The sequence below is a fragment of the Cyrtonyx montezumae genome, unplaced genomic scaffold (assembly GCF_038088225.1).
Source record: "Cyrtonyx montezumae isolate F1298 unplaced genomic scaffold, pur_monq_1.0 scaffold_8, whole genome shotgun sequence".
NCBI lineage: Eukaryota > Metazoa > Chordata > Aves > Galliformes > Odontophoridae > Cyrtonyx > Cyrtonyx montezumae.
Window position 1 is genome coordinate 57,083,001 of NW_027072089.1, and position 25,918 is coordinate 57,108,918.

At 35.4% G+C, this 25,918-nt stretch overlaps 1 protein-coding gene across 4 annotated transcripts in view; it reads left to right on the top strand.

The window, feature by feature from the left end:
• Window positions 1-25,918, top strand: part of INVS (inversin) — an 87,881-nt gene that overhangs the window by 27,665 nt on the left and 34,298 nt on the right. For 3 of the 4 annotated variants that reach the window (XM_065753532.1, XM_065753533.1, XM_065753531.1), the window contains exons 4-7: window positions 9,109-9,282; window positions 14,584-14,751; window positions 19,844-20,024; window positions 25,170-25,279. In XM_065753532.1, coding sequence (XP_065609604.1) covers window positions 9,109-9,282; window positions 14,584-14,751; window positions 19,844-20,024; window positions 25,170-25,279 — 633 coding nt within the window. Of the gene's footprint in view, window positions 1-9,108; window positions 9,283-14,583; window positions 14,752-17,223; window positions 17,366-19,843; window positions 20,025-25,169; window positions 25,280-25,918 lie in introns of those variants that run through there. The other variant, XM_065753534.1, reaches the window with a different exon arrangement.

The following is a 25,918-nucleotide window of genomic DNA, read 5'->3' on the forward strand; positions in this document are numbered from 1 at the left end:
TCCACAGCTACAGTAAATGCTAGTTTGACTCACTATGTTATTACAGTTGATCTATATGTTCAGGTGTGGATTGTTTCCATTCACAATATTTTCAGTTCCTCTTCAACTCCATTATTGAAGGTACATTTGGAAATCAAATATTTGTCTGCCATCTGCTAGGAGGTTAAGGAGGATAGAGAACAGCAAATGGCTTTCTCTGCTACCTCAGTTGCCTTTGTTTTACATTGCATTTAGTCTATACTACCACAGGGAGTAGTACACAAAGAAGAATGAGGTAGGAATCTTCAGTAGTATATCAAGCATTATGTCCCAAGGGTTTATGAGAGTATTTGAAAGGATCGAGGATGTCTTTAGTTTAATATAAACACTTAACTGTATTTCTTCTTTAGGACTTGGCAATCAGAACGATGAATAGTATCACCGTTTATGAAGTCCTTTAAATTGTTCAACCTCTCATTTGGTGTATTTTCAATAGGGATATAGTTTTGTACCTTCCATGTTTTAGTGAAGAATGATTATTCCAAATTTTAAGAACTGTTGATAAAATATAATAGATAAAATAGCCTAAGGCTGCAGTGATGCTCAGAGAGCTGGAGCACTTCTGTGAAGAAATGCTGAGGGAGAGCTGGCCTTGTTCCGCCTGCAGAAGGCTCTGGGGCAGCTGTGTTATGGTCTTTGGTACCTAAAGGAACCTACAAGAAAGATGGGGAGAGGCTCTTCATCTAAGCATATAGTGGTAGGACAATGGGCAGTGGTTCAAAACTAAAAGAGGATTCCCCATAATTGAATATGTTTGTGACATTGTTGGATGGGGCTTTGGGCAACCTGGTCTAGAAGTTGTCCCAGCTTATGATGGTGGGGGGACTTTAATTAGATGACATTTAAAAGTCCTTTCCAACTCAAACCAGTCTATGAATCTGTGTTCTTGATTCCTTCCTTATTCATAGTTTACTTATCAAAGTCATATTTATTATTGAAAACGTGAAGCTATTAGGAGCTTGTCTCTGATTCTAATTTTGTGTATTTTGATACATGGCAGTTTATATTGAAGTGTATTAAGTTTTTAACACATTAAAATGTATAAAGTCATAAGCTTTTTTTGCTCAATTAACAATATTATTTGTGTTGAGCTCACGTAGCAGTGTAGTATGTCATAACTGGAGAGACAGCCTGCCATTTTGGTGGTCTTTACTTAACTAAAAATTGAGGTTCTGAGTAACTAAATGGATTCCATTCTTCCCCAGAACTGCTCAAAAATTAAAATAAGCAGTGGTACTGAAGAGTGTCAGAACAGTGCAGCCATATATACAGTGCTAGTAATTGTTGCAAACAGACATTATTAATTCAGCTTCAGAGTCTAGAAATATAGAAGTTTTTCTATTTCATATATAAAAAAAAAAATTCAAAATACACATTTTCTTAAATTTTAACTCTAAATAATAATTTGAAGTTTAATTAACATTTTAACTTGCCAGCCTGTATTTTAATAACTTTTCTGAAGAATTCTTGTCAGATTTCTGGCAGTTAACTGATAATGTAAGCATATCAGAAGACATCTTTTGAAATTTTAATTTCTTGTTCTTCTGGAACAATATTCTGTTTATATGTATACATATATATATAATTAGAAGTATGATAGTCACAGCTAAGTGTTCCCTGAAAAGCTACTAACATTGACAGGTGTTAATGACAGAAAGTCCATCATATGCTCCATGTCATTCTAAGTCATTCTGGGAACATACTTCTTCTCCAAAGGATGCTAATAGATGAAACAACCTCAACAGAAAGTGTTAATTAGCATCTGCATAACCTCTTTTCTTTCCAAAGACATTAAAAGTCTCGGGTTTTGAAAATCTGTGATGAAGTTGTTTATGTGGGGTGAGGCATTCTCTCTTCTGCACTTACTTGCTGGGAAGAGAAAGCAAGTCTTACTATATATAAAAAGATGCATATTTAGATTATCTTCTGTAAGACTGGATAGGTCACAGGAAGCAGTTTTACACTGTCTGTGAATATGAGCAGAATAACTTCTTTGCCATTTTTGTTTATAAAGAGGAAGCTTATGTATATGTTCGTCCTTTTATGGTTTAGCCAGCAATTTAGGAGTTCAAGTTCTTTGACTCTCTTTGAGTCTTGAAAGCATCTGATAGTGAAGAGCATTTCTCAACTTTGTCTATAGCATCTGTGCTAATCTGTTGGCAAAGCATGCAAACGCAGTACAAATTGGCTGCTATACTTCATTTAGATTTTAAGTTAAAAATCTGGAAGATTTTTGTGTTTTTCTTGTTTTGCCTCAGTAAGTATCTGAGGGCACAGTACAATTCAGTATTTGTCACCATGTAGATATATACTTATTTTAGAGACTTGCATGTCACCATTAAAATTATAGATAGCTTTGTGTTTGACACGACAAGGATTACATCTTAACTCCATATAAATTCTGATTACCTTTAAAGGAGTCTTGAGTTTAAAAAGCTTAATATCTAATCTGACTTTTTATCATCTTAAAATATCAAATAATGTATTTGGTGGGGAAGTAATGGATTTGGGGCTTTTCTTTGGAAATGCACATAACTGGCCTTAACATGCTGAATTTCCATGTATGCTTCCAGCTCTGGTTCTGTCCTAGACTGGATCTAAACCAAATAAGCAGTGTATGTTAGTGAACATGTGGGTAATAAGCTATGATGTGATTCTTTTCCTACTCTCAGGCTGTTGTTTTGTATTCAGTTATATTTTCTTAAGTGTGACTTACGAGTTTAAAAAGGAAAATTAAAAACACTGGTGATATGCTGTAGAAGTATAATCACTAGCCATACTACAATACATGGTGCACACCACATACATGGTGCAGTAGTGGAAAAGCAGACTTGTTATAAGTTTGCAATTAATTCAATAATAACCTATTAGTGTTGTGGTTGGTTGTTTTTGGAAAGAGTAAAAATAAGTGAATTATAGTCCTCTGAAGAGAGGTTATTGATTGTTAAGTGCTTTCTCTTTTCATGAAAGAATATAGAGAAAACTGTAATAAAACATTTTATGTAAGTGCTACTTAATAATGTGTTTTTAAAATAAAAATTTGTAAGCTAATACATTATTAAACTATATATAATTATCAGATATCCTAAATCTGTTCTGTCACAGATAATTAATTTGCTGCATCATTATTCCTTCTCTGTTCTCTTGGAACGCACTCTAAAACAGCCAGACCTTAGCTCTCCCTACTTCTGTGTCGACTTTCGTTTTTCCACTTGTCTGCAGTGTTCTGTGCACTCACTGTCTAGACTTAGTTATGGCCATTCTTTGTGTCAGGAGCTGTTATCACTAGTTAATGTCTGATGTTCCTAAGTCTCATTCTAACAATATAGAAACAGCAAGGGACGAAAAGAAAAATAATTTTCATCAACTAGACTTTCTTCAGGAATCTTAAAAGTGCAAAATTTGGGTTTTGGAGTCTTTTGTTTGTAATTCTGGCAAGTAATGTTTTAGATAGAGAGAAAAACAACTGAGAGAAGTAGTTCACTTGACCTCAGTAACATGCAAGGATTTAAACTAAGTTTCTAAGGGACAGATATGTAAACGTAAATAGAAAACAGTGGAAGATGTGTGCTACTTTATTGAAGGTTCTTCAAGACTAACCTGACACTTTGCTAAGAGATTTTCTAGACATAAATTCAACAAATAGCCTTTGTTACGCCTGCACAAAAGCTTTAAGTGTCGTGCTAGGTGGAAAATTGCAGTTAAATGGAAAATTAGGACATAAAACATAAAGTATGGTAAATAATTTGATAATGAGCTGAAAACAAGTACTGTTGAAATATGCGTTATGAGATAGGAAGGAATATATTAGAATTCCTCAACAGATGCACTTGAATCTAGTATTAGTCAATATTTTTAATTAAGAAACTTGGCATCACAAGTAGTACTTTTTCAAAGGATAAGATAAGGCGTTATTATTAGTTGAAGACAGGATTGCATGTTTAGAACACTACAAGTAGCAGAGGATACTAAAATAGGAGAATTAGGAGAATACTAAAATAGGCTGAAGACATGATGGTTCATAATACAGTTTCACATGCACAGAAACAGAACAATTTATTCTGTATTGGGAATACTTAATTTTGAAGTGACTGCATAAGGACATCAGTGTTTTAATGGATTGATTGATGAGGCAAATGCGCTTTTAGGTTTGTCTGATAAGATACTTGCACTAGCAATAGAGAAGTATTTCTGCCTTTCAGTAGGCTTCTTAGTGGGACCTATATAATCTCTTCTTTCTTGTGCTCAAAAAATTGAGTTCAAACCAGAATGAATGCAGAGAACTGGCAATATTTTGAGGGAAACATAGGGCTTAGCCTTTATTACTGAGGTAAAAAGATAATTCTTGTTTAGGTTTTAAAACCTATGCTGTATTTCCATAGGTAGAAAGAGTGTAAGGGGAGGGGAGAAGTGTAATTCTTAATTAAGACAAGACTGATAAAAGTATGGATGAAACAACACATTAATTCCAATTAAATATCTAGGAATTTGTTAAAAAGAATTAGAAATCATAGTACTTATGATGCTGGAGAATTGGTTTCAGTAACATAGAGGCTCAGTTTTAACCTTCAGTTTCGATTTATATTTTGTACATAATAAATTTCATTTGAAGTTCTACTATTTCAGCTCTGCTTGGAAGTATTTGCCCTCACTGCATCTTTAGGGTTTATGACTGTATCAGTACTGGAGAACCTAAAAATCACCTCCTTCGTACTTGTGAATAGTTTTTATTTTATTTTTTTATCTTTCTGATCCCAGGACTAGCATAGCAGTTTTCTGATTTTGAATTAGAGCCACAGGAGTAACATCTTCACAGCTTAGCAGCCTGACATTCTTTTGAATGAGCCATGCCATGTCTACCAAGAAGCTATATAGATGTTGGGCTGCCTTTTTTCTAGTTTTCTAGTAACCCTTAAATTCAATTAAATCATCGTGTGTTTAGCTGTGCTGTAGCAGTCATCAATTCACATGCAGTACTTTTAACAACTTATTACAAATCTGTATTTCAAGTCATGTTAAATATTTCAGATGGGTTAGAGTTATGTTTTTTGAAAATTTGATTTCACCAATGAATAGGGAAATAAGCCATGGTTTCTCCATGAGAAGCAAGAGGGCTTCAGCCCTCTTTAGCCCACCAGTGACAAGGTGGTGGTAGCCTAACTCTTGGTGCCTGGAAAGTTGCATGTATTCCTCAGTCTGTTAACCTTATATTGTACAGCTAAATTTCCCCCTGTATAAAATGGTGACTATTTTTTTTTAATCCAGAGATGAAAATTGTAACTTCAGAAGTATATACATTCTACATAGAATGATTTAGTCAGAGCATAGGGTTATAATGACCAGCTTAACCAAGAAATTGTGGGGTGAGAAGGGAAGTACATTTTCACAAAGCTTTGTTGTGTTGCCAGTTGAGTGTCTCTAAAATCTAGGTTAAACAGTTTAAGAAAGTTTTTTTTGTCTCTGAAAGTTTACTGTGTAAAATGCTCACTCTCATTCATCTTTGTCCCCTATTGTCCCCTTCCCTTAAGTCTTCCCATTTCTTCTAGAACCATACCTGGTATAGGAGATGAGTATCAATTTACTGAATCTTTTTACTATGCCAAATAGAAGTGGTATAAGGAGAAGTAATATTTAGAGATCAAGAGGATCGATTCCCACAGTATTAATAAGTGTGCCTGTCTGCTGTCTTTTGTTATCTGTAATTTCAGAAAGTGTTTGGAGCCTTATCTATCTAATTAATATCCAAGAGGCATCTGTGTTTTCAATATATATTTATATATACATGTTATATATATCTGGTTATTTATGTTACTGTTATATATATATATTATATATGTATACTTCAATATACACATTCTTGGTATTAAGATAATAGTGACGCTTGCACTTCACTTGGTGTTTCATTTTACCTAGCAATAGTCAATAATTCATGATTTTACCTTTATGTTTCATTTGATGCTACCTTAAATGTCTTTATTTGACTTTCAGTTCATAAAAAGAAAATTGTATTCAGTTCACAGGAACTAAGCTCAGTTTATTCTTAATTCTGAATGAGAAAAGCACTAGATTTTATCCAGTTAAGAGAAGGAGAGAAAGTGAGGTGTTCCTAGTAAATATAAATTGTGGTTGTTCTTTTGTCTCCCAGTTGAGTTCCATTTGAGATCCATTGCTGATGTTGTGAGGATTCTACCAAATGCAGTTTAGTGTTCTGCTGGCAAGTCCAGTTGTCTGGTTCTCAGAGGTTATGGTGGGATACAACCTTCACAGAAAACAGAATGAAATGCAGTAATTTGTGGTTAGCTTTGCGTTAGCCTAAGATTCAGACTTCAACAATTTGTCATGGAATGTATTACATTATCTACTTGATAGATAGAAGATGTAACTTAAAAAAATACAGTTCATTTTCAACTCTATCTTTCCAATGCTGCTAGATATCGTAATGTAGGAAACAAAGACATCTACATTCTTTTTTATTTTGTGTACTGAAATATTTTCACAGCTATACTTTTATATTGCCATATGCTAGGTTGGTTGGCCTACTGTGCTACTGGAAAGCCAGTTACTAGAGATGGATAATGCTATTTAATAATAGTAATACCAAAATAATTATTGTTCTCAATGTTGCTGTACTATTGAGCTGCTTTGAACTATGGGCCAGTAAGAACCTGTGTTTGCCTGTGTGTTTTAGGGGCTGAAACCTGGACCAGAAGAACCTCAGGTGTTAATGTGGCTTCATGATGTTTCTTCTTTTTCTTTGCCTGTACCCTTGTGCCCATGTTGGGTTCATTTGTGTTTCAGATATCCCATCATCCAGTACTTTGCTAGGGAAGAGGAGAACTGTGAATAAGTAATGTAAAAGGTCATTGTCATTACTTTGTTGTCATCTCCGGTGATGTTTAAAAAAAAATCATAAATTGTTTGGAAGAAACAAAGTGTTTCATGCTTGCGGGGATTTACTATAGAGTCATTTCCTATGGAGGGGGTATTTGTTGGTGGCTAAACATGCAACCTTAATATAGGAGTAGCTGGTAGAAAAATGGTAACAGCAAAGATAAAATAGATTACAGCGAAAGAAACTAGTAATGAAAAAGCATGTTTCCTTAGTTATAACTATAATAATAAAAATGTTTCCTTAGTTTTATGTATTCTTTAAACTTTCAGTCTTCTTACCCACTTAATTCATTCTGAAAGAACAGTATATTTGCAAATCTTTCAATGAGTATCCATCAACATGAGAATATCAAGTTTTTTTTCTTTCACATACGTGCATGGATATTGAGTAGGAAATAGTGGAAACAAAACAAATGTATTATCCTCTATGATAGAGAATAGCTGCTATTTCTTCCAAGTCTAATATTCCCTCAAGTTATTTAATGTTGTCTTTCCCCAGTATAATTGCCAACCACAGCATGATACACTGCATTTCTTGCTAGTTTTTTTTTTCTTTTTTTAATGAGTTTTACAAATTCTTCTTATATTTACCTGTAAAATATGATGGTAATAATGGAAAGTTTTCTTTTCCCTAACTCATCCTGAAATTTATTATTAATTCATATTGTATGTGTACTGCATGGATTAGTAGCTGTTCAGATGTTTTCCTGTTCTGCAGTTCATCAGTGCATGCCTTGGTGCATGTCTGTGTTTCAAAATGATAGAATCCTAACATTATGCTTCCTATGATATCAAACAGAAAAAAGAGAATTAGTCACTTATTACTTGCTCAAATTGCTGTGAATTCTGTTTACTGTCTCTGGCAACAGAAGTTTGTGTTTTCACACAGGTTTGTAGTAAGATTTTTGTCAGGTGTAGGGCTTGTAGGGGTTTCACTGAAGAACAGGGGTCAATGACAACAAATTATGGAAGCAGAAAACGTTATTTTGGCTAAGCATATTCATTATATGTCTTCCCTGTTTTTTATTTTGAAATAAAATGGCATAACAGGAAAAAATAGTGTATTTTAATAGTGTATGATATGTTTGTTTTAGGCATGCTTGATCACATAGAGCTCAACACATCATGTTTCTTAGGCAAGGACCAGAACGGTAACATATGTGAAATCTGCCCTTCTAATCTTTATGGATGCTGTACCACCCTTTGGAAAAGAAATATTTGTATGCCTAGGCACAGGGTACTGTGGGCATCTGTGGGATTCTTTGACCCATTTCTGCCCTATCATTTTGGTGGCAGATTGACAGTTCTGAGTCTTAGGACATACAGAAATACCCCCATTCCTTACAATTGCTTTCACTTGTCCACGTGGCTACATTTTGTTGTTGGTGGTGTTGTTCCCATTGTTTTTTGTGTTTTTTTTTTTCAAGGTCAACCTAAAGGGACTAAGTTAGCATACAGGATTTATGAATGAATTATCACAGAGTGGAACATGTTAATTTGCAGGTTGTTCAATAAGGAGAAGAATCTGAAGATATGACTTCTGTGTGTTACTTTTCCTGTGTTTGTTGTCTAATAAGGCTTGATCAAATACTGCAACTTATCGCTGAGTGTGAACATGTTCTTTTGAGAACATTAAATCCATTAAATTTAATCCATTAAATTTAATCTATTAAATTAAATTTAAAATGAATGTTACAAGGCTACCTGTACCACCCCACGCACGCAATAGCTCAAACTCGCATACAGGTCTCTAAAAGCATAAGCAACAATCTCTTTTTTCCATGTACGTTTTACTCATTCAGATGAGCTCATTTTCTCTTTCTAAATCGTTCCATGTTATTTTTCTTACTCTCACTTTGAAAATTGTAGTTTTTCTTATATTTAGTTTTATTCCTTATCTGATACCTGTCAGTCTTCTGAAACCGTATCTAATGGTTTTATTTCAATTGTTACGTTGTGAGCCAGGTCTTACACTCTACTACCAGAAGATATGAACTTAATGTTTAGGTTCTTTAAAAATCCTTATTAAGGTTTTCCAAGTCTTAGAGATGTTGTTCTTGTTTTCTTGTTCCTGTTTTTTTTTTTTTTTTAAGTATTGTTATGCAACAGTAAAAATATCAAAATGGTATGGTCATTTAATTTTATAAACAGAAATTCCTCCTAATTTTCCAAACACAGGGAAATTACCGCTTCATGAAACTTCTACTGGCACATAGAGGGAACTGGATGCAGAAGGATTTAGAGGGTATGACACCGTTGCATTTAACTACACGTCACAAAAGCCCTAAATGTTTAGCTTTGCTGCTAAAACACATGGCACCTGGAGAAGTGGATACGCAGGACAAAAACAAGGTAAAAATATTTGTTATTTTAAGGCAACTCTCGTAGCAGGTTTAGAAATTGAGGTTGCAAGGAACAGTTATGTGGGAAAAATTATTCCAGTAAATGAACAAAATTTTTCTGCTCTTCTAATTAATGGCAAACGTGACATTGTAGTGATCACCATTAACAACATTAACATTTTTCTGATGATAGTAATGTAAAATTTAATTGTGTCTAATTGACTGATATTCGTCTTGTGAGTACTTAGACTGATAAGGAGTGGAGACTTTTTAAGGTTGTCTTTCCACAGTTTGTAAGTGATCATGGAGCTCATGCAGAAAATCTTCCAGTCAGGCAGTGATCTACCAATCAATTCAAATGTCAGTGCTCCAATCAAGTGCACTTATATCACTTCACAATTACCATACCAGTTTGGCAAGACTGGCTTTAGTGAGCATCATCATATCTCATACAGTGTGTTTTTACTGTATCAAAAGAGGACTGGACTTCCTAGTGGTTTCATTGTGTAAACTCAGAAATCCTTGTCTAATTCTATCATCAGGAAAGCAGAATAAGACATCTGCAAGCTCCATTTCCAATAAATGAATCTGCTGTCTTTTCCAGACAATAAAGTTGAACCAGCCTGTGCCGTAGCAATCGGCTGTTTGCCTTCCAGGGTGTTCTAACATGTATCATGGAAACCTTGGCTGTAATTGCAGCATTCACTCTGGAGAGGTCATGCTGATTCCTGACCACGTTAATTAATTAACAAAAGCATCTGGAAACCAGCCAAAACCTTTTAGGAACCTTGCCTTTTGTTCAACAGATTTCCAAAGCAGTATTAAAGCATTGCCAGATTTTCCACAAAATGTAGAGCACTTGATTCCAGTTCCTGTCATGAGTAGTCAAAGTAGCAAGGATGTAATTTGGGTCCAACAGGTTCAACCCTGACTGGCACGTTTCTTTCATTTCCCTTACTGCAACTACATGCATCAAGATCGTCAAATTTAATTCCTGAAAATGACAGAGAATAACTGTATTTTACATTTATTTCTGTGTAGGCAATTGGTTGAGAAGTAGATTGTGAGAGAAGACAGTAAAGGAAAGCTGCTTTGGTTTGTTAGTAATTAAACCTTTTTATGCCCATATGCATTTGTCAGCTTTAACTTCACTTAAGAAGTGGCGCGTGTTAACTTGTTTCAAACTTATATTGATAGAAGTTTTAAAATTCATATTTTGACAGACTGCAATGGTTTGAGCATGCTTCATGGTACTAGGCTGTATGTCACTGTATGTGGTGTAAGTTTTCAGGCTTCTTTTTGCAGCCCCTCTAGTTATGTCTTAGAATGAGCTCTTTTTCAGTGAGCAATCGAGTAAACAAAATTCAGTATCATTCTATGATACCATGGTACAAAACTAACAGCCTAAAGCAACGAACACAAAGAATAGGTTCCTTTTGCCTTATTCCTTTACAAGGCATAAAGAATAGGGTAGTAAGCTCACACATTGTGTCTTATCATTCAAGGATGCTAATTTAGACACAAATGTCTTGCAACAGTTATTTCTCTGATTTTAAATCAGAGTGCTATGTAATATTTTGCTGGCATGTGAGGGTAGGGAAAAGAGGGGGAAATAAAATTATTCTGCTTCTTATAACCCTGTATTATTTGGCACTTGGGAGAGATGTGACTGATGAGTAGATTACTTATTAATATGCTAACATTTGCTTTTGTGATGATGAACATTGACAGTGCAAGTGAAAAACACTGACAGTCAGGTATTAGCAATGTGAACATGGATTTACTTGGCATTTTATTGGATTACTCTTGGTCCACACACATTAGATTCAGTAGTACTCAACCTGTAGAATTCTGAGTGACAAAGGACAATGTCAAAACCCTTGGTCAAAACAAATCTGTGCCTAGTGTTGATATTCTGTGCTATCTTCCTCTAGCAGAAAATAATCTTTTTATATGCTTTTGCATTAATTTCTGTCATTCTGAATGATAACTGAAGAAAAACCTAACTAATCACTGCAGTTCTGCATGGTGAGGCTGTGGTGTTGAGACCTCCTGCAAGTGATTATTCTAACCTCGACATGATTGCTTATTGCCAAAATCCAGTATCTTCTCTAGGCCTTAAATTGCTGCACCTGATGATATTGCCCTGTTGGCTGGCTAAGTGCCATGTGTATTATTCTCTTGCCGTAGTCAAAGAAATCCTCGTACAAAGCAATTAATCTTCTACCAGAAATAACTGCATCCCAACCAGAAGAACCTCCCAGTATGTTTATCTTGTAAGATGGTATGACTTAGGCTTAGGTCAAGCTTCAGTAGCAAAGATCTTTGAGTAGCTACTCTTCACTTAGGTAAATAGGACTCTTGTTCATTTTATTTATTTATTTATTAAAAAAACCTGTGATTTTGAGTTGTCATTCACCCTGTGTACTGATGTTCCGTTTACTGTCCTTTTTATTTTAAGTATATTGAAGATGGCTTGTTCACTGTTGTTTAAAGCCAGTTTTACCTGGGATTAATGCCTGTTATCTGTATAAAATATCCTTTACCAGACACCAGTATTGAGAGGCTGTTGCATACTTGAAAAATACAGTAAAAGTAAAAAGTCATACACCTGAGAAAGAATAACTGTATGTTCTGGTATGTGGTGGGGGCCAACTGGCTGGAAAGCATCTTGGCAGAAAACAACCTAGGACATGGATGTCCAGCCTTTTGACTAGCCTGGGCCATACTGAGTGAACAGGAATTATCTTGAGCTACAAAGATATGCAGTGCAAGGCATGCTCCAAAAGTAATGCCTCCTGTTTATTTCCATGGGTTCTGCTACACGCACAAAGTGCACAATAACACTGACAGAGCAAAATTTCAGCTACAAAACACTTCTCCAATGCAGTCACCAGCATTAGTTATGCATTTTTGCCAATAGGAACAACAGCCTGCAAGTTGTTCTTGCTAATATCTGCACCAGTGGAGGGGACCCAGTGACTGTCACTGTTGCTGAAGTACGACCCACCACCTCAGTGTGCTCACATCCTCTACAAATTTTTAGCAAGCATTGATGAATGTCAGTGGGTGCCCCTTTTCCCACATGGATAAATTCATTTACATACCTATCCTTCATAACGCACTATTATGGAAGACACCATTTTGTCAGAGAGCCCCTCTGCTGCCATCTGTTGCACAGCAATGAGATGTAATGGAACCCTGGTGGGAAGGTTCAGCCTCTGCTGCCATACTACCAACATCTGCCTCTGACACTGTGCTTTAAAATAGAAGGCATTAGCTTTGGAGCAGCCCTCATGAAATACATAATATAGTTCATATATATAAATATAAAACTTAATCATTAACATTTTTATTAAAATAAAATAAATAAAAGGAGGACAACAAAAACACAGGATATTTGACCTTATTTTTGTGATGCTAGTGTATGAAACTGTTTTGGTGGTGGTTGCTGCAATTCTTAGTGCGTTCTTAAGGTGTTTGTCAGAGATTTTGTATGAAGTTGTACTTTTCCTTAAAAACAGTTGTTCACAAATGTGTGTACTGCCAAAAAGTGATGACATGAACAAGGTGTGACTGTGAAGTGAGGAATGTTTTTCTCTGATAAGATGAAGCTTATAAAAGTAAAAAGACACAATCAGATTTTTGAGTTGAATGACTGATTGCAACAATATACTATGTCCAGTTCTGGCTCCCCTGTTGAAGAAAGACAAGGATCTCCTACAAGGAGTTCAGCAGAGGGCCTCACAGATGATAAAGAGCCTGGGACATCTCCTGAATTTGAAAAGGCTGACTCACCTGGGTCTGTTCAACCTGGGTAAAAGAAGGCTGAGGAAGGGTCTGATTAATTTTTATAAATATTTGATGGGAAGTGGGAGGCAAGTGGATAAGGCCATGCTCTTCTCAGTGTTGTGGAGCAGTAGGACAAGGAGTAATGGCCTTAAACTCAAACACAGGAAGTTCTGTACAAATGTGGAAGGACTCCTTTACAGTAAAGGTGACAGCACTGGAACAGGTCGTGGAATCTCATATGGAGAAGACCTATCTGGATGCGTACTTGTGCAACCTATGGCAGGCTACGTGCTTCGGCCAGGGGCTGGACTCAGTGATCTGTTGAGGGTCCCTTCCAACCCCTGCAATTTTGTTATTCTCAGGTAATATATTTATGTCAACTGAAAAGAGAGTTGCAAATTACCAAAAAGAGATGATTTTTTTTTTCAGCAGTCTTGAACCTGTTCTGAAATTCTTTTATCAAAATGGAAAGGAAGACTGCATATTTTTTGCTGTTCACAGGACTGTTTAGCCAGTGGATCGAAGTGCACGTAGTTATTTGCTATGACTTGAGCAGACGCTTCATGGCACCCTCCACACCCCCTGGTTGCAGCTGAGACAGTGTTAATAGCGTGCTGACATTTGACAGTTGCTAAGCAATGGGGGTGCTCCTGGGGCCTGGCCAGGCTTCTTGGTGTGGTAGAGCTGCAGCGGGAGCAGATGGTGTAGGATAGGGCCTGGGTGGTGTTACCATTTGGGCCGGGCCACACGCAGGTGGTGGGTTGGGTGTGCCTGGCTTACTGGTTCTGCTAGACATCAAGTTGAGCATAAGCCAGCAGTGTTGCCTCATAACAAAGAAGGGCAGTCATCATCCTTGGTTGCGTTCAGAAGAAGAGGTGATTCTTCCCTTCTTCTTGGCACTAATGAAACCATGAATGGAATGCACTGTGTAGTTCAGAACATCCCAGTACAAGAAGGGCATGAGCTTACTGGAGCAAATCCGGTGGAGAGCTGCAGAAGTGACTAGCAGGTTAGAGCATCTGACAAAAAGGAGACGCTGAAGGAGCTGGGACTGCTTAGCCTGAACAACACAAGGTTCATGAGAGCTCTTACAAATTTGTATAAATAGCTGGTGAGAGGAAGTAAAGAAAATAGAATGAAGTGGCAACTATCAAATTGAAGGAGGCAATGCACACATTGATATTCAAGAAATACCGAAGTTGGTATTTAAAACTGTGGAAATACATGTTTTGTATTTTCTTTTTCCACCATGGGGGAAGTCAGAGCTGGAGCAGGTTGCCCACAGAGGGTGTGAAGATATTAAGAATTTGACTGGACAGTGTCCTTGTGAACCTGTTCTAGCTGGCCCTGCTTTGGGCAGGAGAATTGGGCTAGGTTATCTCTAGAGGTCTCTTCCAACCTCAAATATTCTTTCATTCTGTGAAAATATAATTAAATCATATTTCAAGTTCTAACAAACGTTTCCATCTTCTGTTTATTCTTTACCACGTGTGTAAAACGTGTGAATATTATGTTTCAGCAAACTGCATTGCATTGGAGTGCCTACTACAATAATCCCGAGCACGTGAAACTTCTCATAAAACACGATTCAAATATTGGAATCCCTGATATTGAAGGAAAAATCCCACTTCACTGGGCAGCTAACAACAAGGACCCTAGGGCAATTCACACAGTGAAATGTATTTTGGTAAGAAAATCCATTGTATACCCTTTTAGTATTTATTACTTTACTGTGGTACAAATATTTGTTGTTTTCTTGAAATTTTTCTTTTGAGTCCACTGAGTCTTTGAAAATTAAATCATTAGAAGTTAGTAAGAAATCGTCTCAGATGTTCTTGCTATAGTGACGGATGTTTCTTCCATGCTCTGTAGGTGAATATCTTTGTTCTAAGTTGTGTTATCTATATTCTTTTAATCAGTTTGATTTGTGTTAACTATTGATTTTGAGAGTTTTTAAGTTCTCCTAGTTAAAATGAACATACCACGTTACTCGTCTCAATTGCATGGTGAATCCTCTGTTGTATGTCTTGCTTTCATTGCTTGAAGGTTTATTTTTAGTTAACTACTGTAATACCAAATTTTGTCTTTTGAGTTAGAATTCTATGAAATAGTTGATCAGTGGTCAGTCAGCCCTTGATCTGCTTGTTTGAGAGACTTTCCAAATGCTTTTTTTTGTTTATATTAAATAATCCTACATTGATATCATGTTTTATTTCTAGTTTCATTTCCTTAGCTGACAGCTGTAGTGAGTACATTGAAATTATGCCCTCAGCTTGATTTCAACCTTTATTTTTGTTCCATGTACGTCTCTAAACTTCAGTAACCTGGAAAGATACAGAAGTCTCAGTTTAATTTTCTCTCAATATAACAGTCTCCCTACACCTCTACCTTCAGAGTTCTTTCAGAATGAGACACGTTGATTGTAAGCTAACTATAATTACTTCTGTGTCTGTCTGATTACAGTGCAAGCTGAAAAGTTACCCATGGCATGTGAACATATGTGGGTTCTTACCTAAATCACGCTGATAATCTTTGCTAATATTTCTTTTACTATAAAAATAGTTTTTGAAAACTTAAACTTGAAAACCTAATGTTTTATTAATGTGATTTTATTTCTGTATTACTTGTGTTTATTCAAAATATTTGCAATTTCAATCTAAATTGTTACAAGATTAAACAAATTTTAGTTTATATATCCCATCTTATTTTTCTGCCACACTAGGAAAATGAATTTGCTGAAAAGCTGTTGTGGATTGCTGGATTAAAATTTAGACTTTCAAACTTTACGTAGTTGAGAATGTGGCTTAGTGAGTTACATTGGTGGTAGGTGTCCAGCCGGACTAAGTAATCTTTGTTGTCTTATCCAACCTTAATGATTCTATGATGATAAACACAGATTGACCCCAGCTACATAAGTGAGGACCCAGGCCCAGACCACCCACTTGCTTCTCCCCTATATAGTAGGGAGGGAATTGGAGGAAGGTGCACTAGGAAAATTCAAAAATATTTATTGTTTTCTGAAGATATTCTCAAACACTCTGATGATTGAATTTGTTTTTAAGTATACTTTTTTTTTTTTTTGTGGGGTGCTTCTGAGTTTAACCCCTTAGTACAACACTGTCATGTCTTAGAACTTAAGTGTTTTTCTGACCTATCTTTTTAGATACCTGCATGGCAGTGTTAAGGCAACACAATTAGTGTAGAGCTTACAGTCTTGCCCTCCTTAGTTGCTTTTCATCATATTACAAAGTTCTAAGTCTGTTGCCCAAGCATTACTTTTGACTGTTGTACTTCTCCAGGTCCTAGCATCCAGGTTAACACTGTAGACTTTCAGATTATTTCTGCATGTTGTTTCTAGCACATGCATCCATACAGATGAAACTATTACCTTGTGTTTATATAATGGCATTTCTAAATTCACCAGAAGAGTTTTGTAGTGATAGTAGTGCAAAAGGTCCGCTCTTGTGGCAGAGTCACTGTTGCCCTTCTGTTGTGTTGTTTGTTTTTTTGTCATATCAGAACAAACTGTGCTTTCATGATAGAGTGCTGTAAGCTATGTACTCTTGCTCAAACAGTGGTCAGATATTGATATCTATCACCACTTAATGTGCATTGGCAGCGTTTGGTGCTGTTGACTAAGTTATTTGCCATAACAGTGCTATTGTTTCTGTCATGTTACCTTAAACACTGTGAAAGAATTCCACAGTAAATGATTTTTCTTTATCATCCTACTTAGAATTGTTCTATACTGCTGTACAAAACCTTGACAAAAGTTAAGCTGCCAGTTTTAATGAGAGCATAGTGTGTGATACTGTAAAATACTGTCTTGGTTTTCTGTGCTCTGCCATCTGAATGTTTCCATTTGTTGTCTCCTGTTTTTAAATCCTTAGAAGTAAGAATGATTATTCTACTTCATGTTCATACAGTACTTAGCCCATTGGGATTGTAAACATAATAATGAAAAGAGCTCAGTGCTAAATAAGAAAATTCAGATTACACTGGTGGCAATTAAGCAAAATAGATTTCATCTAGTATCAGAATCCATGAAATACGGTGAAAAATAAAACCAATTACGTTTTTTGACATTAAACATGTAAAGTAGAGAGCAACTGTAATCTGGAGGTCCTCTCATGGTCACCTTCCTTTTCCACCTTTCCAGATTCAGCAGTGCTTGGTTACATGAAAAACGTTGGGAAGATTTAAGGAGAAAAGAACAGGATATAGTTCCATTAATATGATGGAAGCAACTGCTTAGTACTCTGTCTCTGTTTTGTATCTCTTCTCTTTGTTTATTCTTCATGGTAAGAGACATGACATTTATTTATACAACACTTTCCATTGTTGCCTGCAATTCCATTGTTCTAATTGCTACAGAAAAAATGTGTAGCTTCTGTTTCTTCTGTGTATTGTGCTTAAAATATTAATGTAGTATGACAGTTTAGTTGTAGGTAGTTTTACAGCAAAAGCACTTAGTACAAAGAATTAATATTCTTGAAAGTAGGCAAGAGATTTAAAAAAAAAATTTTTATTCAAGTAGCTAAAAATTTGAAAACATGAATACTTTTAAACTAGAATATAAACAGTTACTTTATCATAAAAGTATTCTTTCTTGTTTTGAAAAAATGATGATGTCCATCCCTGGATATGTTTGGTAGAATGTCAGTGGCTTTCAGCCAAGAGTTTTAGAATTCATTTATTTAGTATCGCCTTATGCTTTGGAAGTTTCAAAAATGAGCTTTCTAGTTTACACCAAGAAATTACAGTTAACAAGAAGAATAATTCTTTTTTTTTTGCCCATTTTGTTCAGACAGATTTTCTAATGGTGCCAGTTAGATCTGGGCATATCATTTGATTTTAGTGATTCTTAAAAGTGATTCTCAAATATCAGTTCTGATTTTTCCAGCAATGGATTCTATACTCCCTCTGGTAAGCAGTTTGAATAGACAGAAATTAAGGTAATGACAGCTTGCTTCTGAGCTTCTGTCAAAGCTAAAGAAGGGCATTCACCTTCCACTGTAATGACTTAGAAAAATGCAATTTAATGCTTATTAGAAGAAATAATTTGTGCTTTGATTACTATGATTTTTGCATGTAACAACTTTGATTTTATTTTTAATTAGAGATTCACATTTATCAACTTTTACGTTTTTAATCATCTGTTATTGTGCTACAGACTAGATATAGTACTGAATGACAATATGTTTCAAGTAGATTATTTTTTTATTGTCTGGTAAACCATTGCTAATGGTATCAATATAAAAAATGGCATAAGATATTTTGGATGTGTAAGATGGAGCACATAACTAGCAGTTAAATACAATGTAGAAAATATGTGACTGTTTCACTTTAGAAAATTAAATATTAGGAAGTCTAAATTGACGTTTTTAAGAACTGAGTAAGATGCAAAGAATCAGGGCGTTGCAGATGAGTTTCCTACTGCAGTATTAATGTAGCCAGTTGGAACTTAAGAAATATGATTAAATTTATTTTTATCTATTAAATAGAAAATACAGAATGTACAGCCTTGTAGATTAATATTGGGGTAGAAATCATGTCCTGACTTTCTACTGCTTGATTTAATGATCTCAGTGTTAGGTGTTAGTTTTCTGTGTAATACTGCATATCAAATAATGCAAATACAAGTAATTTTACGATGCTCTTGTGTAGCTCATAAAGCCTACAGGAAAAAGTTCAATTATTTTAAAGAGAAAGGAGTCAGGATCTTTGTTTTGTTAACAAGCTGTTGATCACAGTCTCTCCCTCCTGTTTCATATATTATGGAATATAGCGTGGCACATTATTTTCGAGATGATTCTTTTTCTTGGTTATCATGGTTCAAAACCCATTCTGCTATTGGAAGTCATTATAGTTTAAAAATCTCAAGACTCTTCCTTTTTTGCACAAGTTTCACATGACTTCACACAATTGTTTTGAATCATTGGAAATAAATCTGCACACTCAGACCCTATAGTTTATTTAAGCTCTTATTTTGACATTTTTCTTCTGCTCTAGATGTTTGATGTCTTGCATCCTGAATTTGTGTTGATTGGTTTACTGCTTTCTTTTGAGATAGTGTTTTCTTTTCTGGAAAATGAAGTTTAGAGTTATTATTTTGTGGGGCTTTATTGTATTCACCTTTTGGAGATCTCTGCAGCACTAAAATGATGATCATTTGAATCTGCTCTTTTGGCTGAGAAAGAAATTCATGAAGAGCAATCTGTTTAGAAAAAAAGTTGATGAAATCATCATAATATGAATTTATATACTGTGGGGGCTTATGTGAAAGTAACTGATTATTTTTTTTCAGAATGTGATGAAAATTGAAGCTATATCTATTGATTTCTATGTTATGTGTTCAAATGAATAATCATATTACTTTTAAAGGCTTTGTTCAAAATTAAGCTCATTACAAGTAGCTATGTTTCTTAGAAGTACTCTTGTTATTTTTATCCTGTCAGCTTGACATTTCTGGAAATACTATAACAGTAGTGTGGTTTTAAAATGGTAGGAAAAGTAATATAATGAAAGCTGTAAGACTTAATTTGTGCTAAAAGGAGAGTGTCATTGAAGAAAGGTATGTTGGGGTGAGCCTGAGATAATCTTTTAAGGATCTGTGTGAGGACTTAGATCACAGATTGACAAAACCGTCGTTGATAAAGCTGTATTCTACTGAACAAAGGCAGTTTATCTCTGTAAGACTCCAGAAATATCTGTGAAGAGTATGTAGTTTTTCTCTTTGCCTTGAGTATTTTTTGAATTTTGTATTTTTTTTTTTTAAGGAGGCTGCACCTACTGAATCTCTGCTTAACTGGCAAGACTATGAAGGGCGGACTCCGCTTCATTTTGCTGTTGCTGATGGGAATGTGGCAGTTGTTGATGTCCTGACCTCCTACGAAGGCTGCAATGTGACATCGTATGACAACTTGTTTCGAACTCCTCTTCACTGGGCAGCATTACTTGGTAAACTGAATAAAGCCAAAGTCATTTAACAGTCCATTGATTGCGGTATTTAATCTTTGTATCTGTTTTTTATTTGATTCCAGCATTGCATTATAATCTCTAAGAAAAATAATACTCAGTTTCTGCTAGACTAGTATTAGAATTTTGTGTGTAGTGTTATTTCAGCCTTAGACTGATTCTCCAAAGCACTGTAAAATGCATTATCTCAGCAGGCTATATACGCTCATGGTTTAAGAACAACTAGAGTACATGAGATGTTCTTGCATGTAGCTTTATTCATAGATTCAAAAAAAACCCCAAGCAGTTTCTCTGGAAACTAGGTCTGAAAAAACCTGCTGCTTTAGAGCAGCGGTCTCCAAAGTGGAATGCATACCCAGACAATGTATTGAAGTGCATGAAGAAAGTAGCCAAACTTTTTTTTATCTTAAAAAAGATAGAAATTAAGCTTTACAATGACTTCATGTCAAGACAGTCACATACAGCTCAAAAGATGCACTGAGGGAAGTGTTACTGTTCCACAGTGCAGAGAGGTTGACTGTCGTATCCTTATTCATTTGCTTTCAGCACATTGTGACGTTTTAGAGTTTCTGTGTATTCAGTGAAGTTGATTCACAGGTTATACTATCTAGTTTTTGCTGAACAACCACTCACAATCAGACAAGTGACTTAAAAAGATTCCTGCAAAGTAACCGCAGATAGAAGATAATGCTGAAGAAACAGATATTAGAGCAAAGTACACAGTGTGGAAGGCTTGTGGTACAGTTGAATAAATTATGAATGCTTCTAACTGTCTCAGTGTATGGTATTTGCTAGATTCTTTTTCAGTAATGAAATTGACCGAGAACTACTGCTTTTGTGAGCCACTAGAGGGAAGATGTACTGAAGATACATTTTCAGCAGTGAATGATTAGATAAAAGCAGTGCTTATGGTAAAACTGTAATTACTTATGGTGTGACTTCTTTGACTGGAATAAAAATAGGTTTCAGGATATAGTTGCACAACTAGCATCACACATGAAATTTGTGCACTGTATCATTCATACAAATGGTATTGTGGCAAAGAATTTGAAGTCTGAAACGCACAAAGTACTGCAGAATGAATCATGTTTAATTTTTAAAAAACAAGACCTCTAAATAGTATAATGCTCTAAAATACTTTCTAATGAGGTAGGAAATGTCTGTGAAGTTATTTTGGTTTTCTCCTCACAGAGAGCTTAAAAGGCTTGTTGAAGTGTGATTTGTCACTATAAATAACCCATTTCTTGAGCCTAATAACTTATCATTCTGACTTACCATATCAGCCTCTTCTCCTTCAGTGAGGTATTAGAAGTCTTGAGTGGTAAAAAAATAAGTGGATAATCTCATGAGCTTCTGCAAAAATTCTGAGGTTAAAATTCCATGATCCTTGCTGAGACCATACACTCATTCCCCCTGCTATGTCCTGGAGTCTGGAGATTGTGTTTTCCTTCTTTGAATTATAATTCAGTAGCCCAAAGACAATTTTGTGTTCCACAGTATACAAAGAAATTGGGATAGGGGAATTGAAGACCTCAGGAAGAGAAAGTTAAATAGTTCATCTTTAAACAGGTGTAGTAAATGGAGAAATATTGATGTTTCATATAATCATAGAAAAAATCAAGTTGGAAGAGGTCTCAAAACATCAGATCATCCAACCTTTTGCTCTAGGAAGTGTTGGCTGTGAAGTCAGACCAGATTACTTTACACAGTGCAAGTACTGAAAACCTTTGATGATAGAGATCACAAGAGCCTCCTTGGGCAACCTGCTTGACTGTCATCAGGTGTAAAAAGCCTTGTCGCTTGACCTTTCTGTACATGGCACGGCTCCAGTCCTTTTCCTGTCTTGGTTGTCCTCTGATGAGCTCACTCCAGTTTAAAAACATATTTCTTGCTGGGAAGCTTGAAAGTAGACACAGTGTTACAGACATCTTGGTGGTCCTCCATTTCTCCAGCCAATTTCTCAAAGCCTTTCCCGTGCCAGCTGCAACAAACTGGAAAATGTTCCAGATACAATCTTGCAAGTGCTCAGTAGAGGGCAATAATCGACTTGCATCAATATGCTGGCTGTGCTCTTGTTAACCATTCAGTTGAGGTTGTCCTTACCAGTCATTAAGGCTGACTGCTGTTCAGCTTGTCCACCAGAACCCCCAGATCCATTTCTCCCAAGGTACTTTTTATCCAACTGCTACCCAAATTTGTATCACTGGCTGCATTAATATATTTCTTCAACATTATGCTGCCGTTATTATGAAAAACAGAAGAAGAGATCAGGACTTAATAGGAAATCTTGCTCACTTGTTAATACTAGTGTCTTCTTTAAGTCACTGAATACAGTGACTTTCTTGAGAGAATATAAAGGAAGAGTTACTACAAAGGCAAAAAGTTATTTCTCTTCCCCTAAATGTTATCCATTAAGATTTTTTTTCCCTGTTTTGTGCTGTTGCTGGTTCTTCAGATTAAGGGTTTTTTTTCGTTTTTTTTTTTTTTCTGTTTAGATTACTAACCTGAGATTCAGGTACTCTGTAAATTACAACATTGCATATGTGAATTCTGTGTTCTTTGCTTTTACAGTTTACAAAATCATATGTTTGCAAAGCAGCTAAAAAAATGATTAAATATATTAAAAAAAAATAGTAATGAAAATGAAATGCATAGAAAGACAGGCACAAAAATAATACCAACTGAAAAATTGACTTCCTAGTTTCCATTCTCTTCCTCAGAAGAAGAAAAAATAGATTGTCTGCTTGATATAAAGAAAGAATCCAAACACTCTCACTCCCTTTAACAAACTTCTCCCCATGACCCTTTGGGATGCAACAGACAAAGGATGTCAATAAAAGAATCAAATTGCTCAGTGGAGCAAGTTACTTTGCAACTTCAGTGACAATATATGCATAGTTTGATTATGGTTTTTGTTTTTTGGTTGATTGTTGTTTTTTTTTCCCCTCAAATTTGCATTTGGATTCAAGTTGATATATTGAATTTTCACAGGGAAGTCGTGAAACATTTTAAGTGTCCTTGGATCAGTCTCCCAAAGAAACAATCATTATTACTTGTTTCTGTCCAAGAAGCAAAATTTATTGTGTTTTGAAATTGATTGTATTTGAGAGGTTTTGTCTGCTGGAAAAACAGATTGTCTAATCAGTGTGGGATAAAAGGGGTAAGATGTGCCAAGACCACCACGGTACTATGTGAACTTCTTGAGGTCTCTAGGTGGCATATGTCCATGGGGAATTTCTTAGTGATAAATCTTGATTAATTTTGAGAATTTTTTCTTTTTGAGGTAGATTCAGAATGTCTGATGTAGATCTCCAAGAGTCTAGGATGTTATTAATTGACCTTAACAGTAGGACTTCTCAGGTAGTGGAGGGATAGAGTGTTCAAGGTGGTGGATGCTCATGACTGGTTCGCAGGCTTTGTTTCTCCTGTTACTTTTTGTTTTGTCAGGTTGCATGAAAGTGTCAGCCAAGTTACAGCTCTTCTAAACAAAAATATGACAAACATTATAACTCAATTCTTGAAGTCAATAACTATCAGAAATGACTTCAAGATTTGAGTTAGAATGTTTGTCCATATTGTACGAGTTTGTTTACTATTGCACCAAGTACAATTTTTTTTTTCAGTTCTTTCAAGTCTTTCTTTTTATAGATAATTTAGGTAGACCACCTGCACTGATTACAGAATTCAATAGCCCTTTTTTTTACTTGTGTGTCCTAAAAGTTCAGACAACTTTTTTTTCCACAATCAGTAGTATCTTTTGGTTTTCTTGTCATGAATACACTCAGAACCAACTTCTTTCAGTGCCCCTGCTTCTATTCAGTTCTTACAATCTTGAGATGGAAAGACTGTAGCAGTTTATTTCTTTTCAGTGTTTTTCTGCAGGAAGTGACACTGTTTTCATACTTGTCTTAATCGCTTAGGAGAACTTTCCTGTACACCCTAACACTGTTGATTCCACATCTCTTGAAAAACTTAAGTTCCCAAATAGCTGTTCAACCTTTTTCACTGTGGTTGACCATTTTCTGTCCTACTTCTGTACACACATGGTCTGAAAATGTTATTCCACAAAAGAAGCTTATATCTTAGATTTTTAAATGCTACCCACAATGTTTGTTACATAGCTACATTTTCTTATTGTCAGTGTTCTCATTAAATAGCCTTCTACTAGTAGAATACTTTACTTTTTTCCTTTATTTCTATATGTCAATTGTGGAAAAGTAACAATCTGCAAAATAGTCTGTTTTGCTCACACACGAGATACTGGAAGATTGCACCTGTGAAGTGAGAGTATTTTTATGTGATTTATGCCTTACAGTATCGTCTTCAAAATATTAAATTATTAATATATTCTCTGATTGGCATATACGACTAAAAGAATGTATAAGAAGGATTTGATGCTTCTGGTGTCAGTATACTATATTGTCTGTGAAGTGGATATAAAATTTTTCCTTGCTCCCCAAATTTTTGCTATTTTAATCTAAAGGCATTCAAGTCTGTCGTAATGGAAGGAATTATGTGTGTCAGTTTGTTGTTTATTGTAGATATGGCTGCTAGCAGCAGTCTATGCTCCAGATTCTGCTATACACCTTCACTTGAAATTTTGTTTGAATAAAAACCTAAGTTAGGAATCCACACTTGGATCATGGTGAGATATGATCTGTACTGACTATTTTACTTCTTACTGGCCTGTCATTCAAACACAGCATCTTAGCTGAATTATCTGAACTTCTTCTGGCCTTATTCACCTCATTCAGTATAGTCTTAATATTGCAGATTTCTGACCAGCTACGGCTGGTTCCTTTGTTTAAGGAGGTGCTCTGATGCTTTCGTTTAAAAGAAATGCAAAATATTTGTCGTGTTCCTATTAATAGGTCATTCTGACCTATAATGGTGTTCCTCAGAAATGAGGATACAGAGTGTGGAACTGGAACACTGTTGAGAAAAAGGTACATGCCAGGCTTAGTTGTTCAAATATGTGGACTTATGATTTAGTCTTAGTTTTTAGACCATTGTGGCTACAACTCAGACATAGAAGTCTGTTCATTTTCTGTGTGCTTTTGTTTTTTTCTTTTAACAGAGAAGTGTTTAGGGCTTGATAAACTTACCTTACTATTGCATTTTTCTCAGGTCATGCTCAGATTGTCCATCTCTTGTTAGAAAGAAATAAGTTTGGAACTATCCCATCTGATAGCCAGGGTGCAACACCTCTGCATTATGCTGCACAGAGCAACTTCGCTGTAAGTATCAGACACCCTAAATGGAAATTAAAGTAATTTAGTCGAAATATCTACAATGTAATAAGATATTTTTTTAATGTCATGCAAACAATGTCAGCACAGTTTTAACTCGGAGTTTTCCTAGTAATGTGATAATAATTTGAAATTAACTAAATTTATAAATATAACTTTTAAAAATTGGATTTCTTTATAACCAAAGACCTTTTGTATCTGTGTGCATCAGAGCACTTAAGTACTTCAATGGAAATGGGAATGACACCTACTGTTGTACAGTACTTTTGCTTTTGAAGGTTGTTTTTAGCAAAACCCAAAAAGCCAAATTCTCATGTTTTTGTTTAGAAAATGTAATTTTTGTCCAGAGCCTAAGCCATTCTATGATGTGATAGAGTTAAGTTCAAAAAGCTAGGAGTTTTGACAGTTTCTGGCCATAGGTACTGTGGAAGTAGTTCTCAACCACTGGAACTTAAGATGACTTCTTTTGTGTTGCTCTATTTCTTGTAGTAGAATTATTCTGTGCATAGTAAGAGCTGCACTATAAGTTTTCTTAAGGTGTGTTATTTACATTCTCCTGTTTAAAAAAAAAAGAAGAAAGAAAAGGGTTATCTAGTTTCTAACTGACATACTTACATAATAATGTTA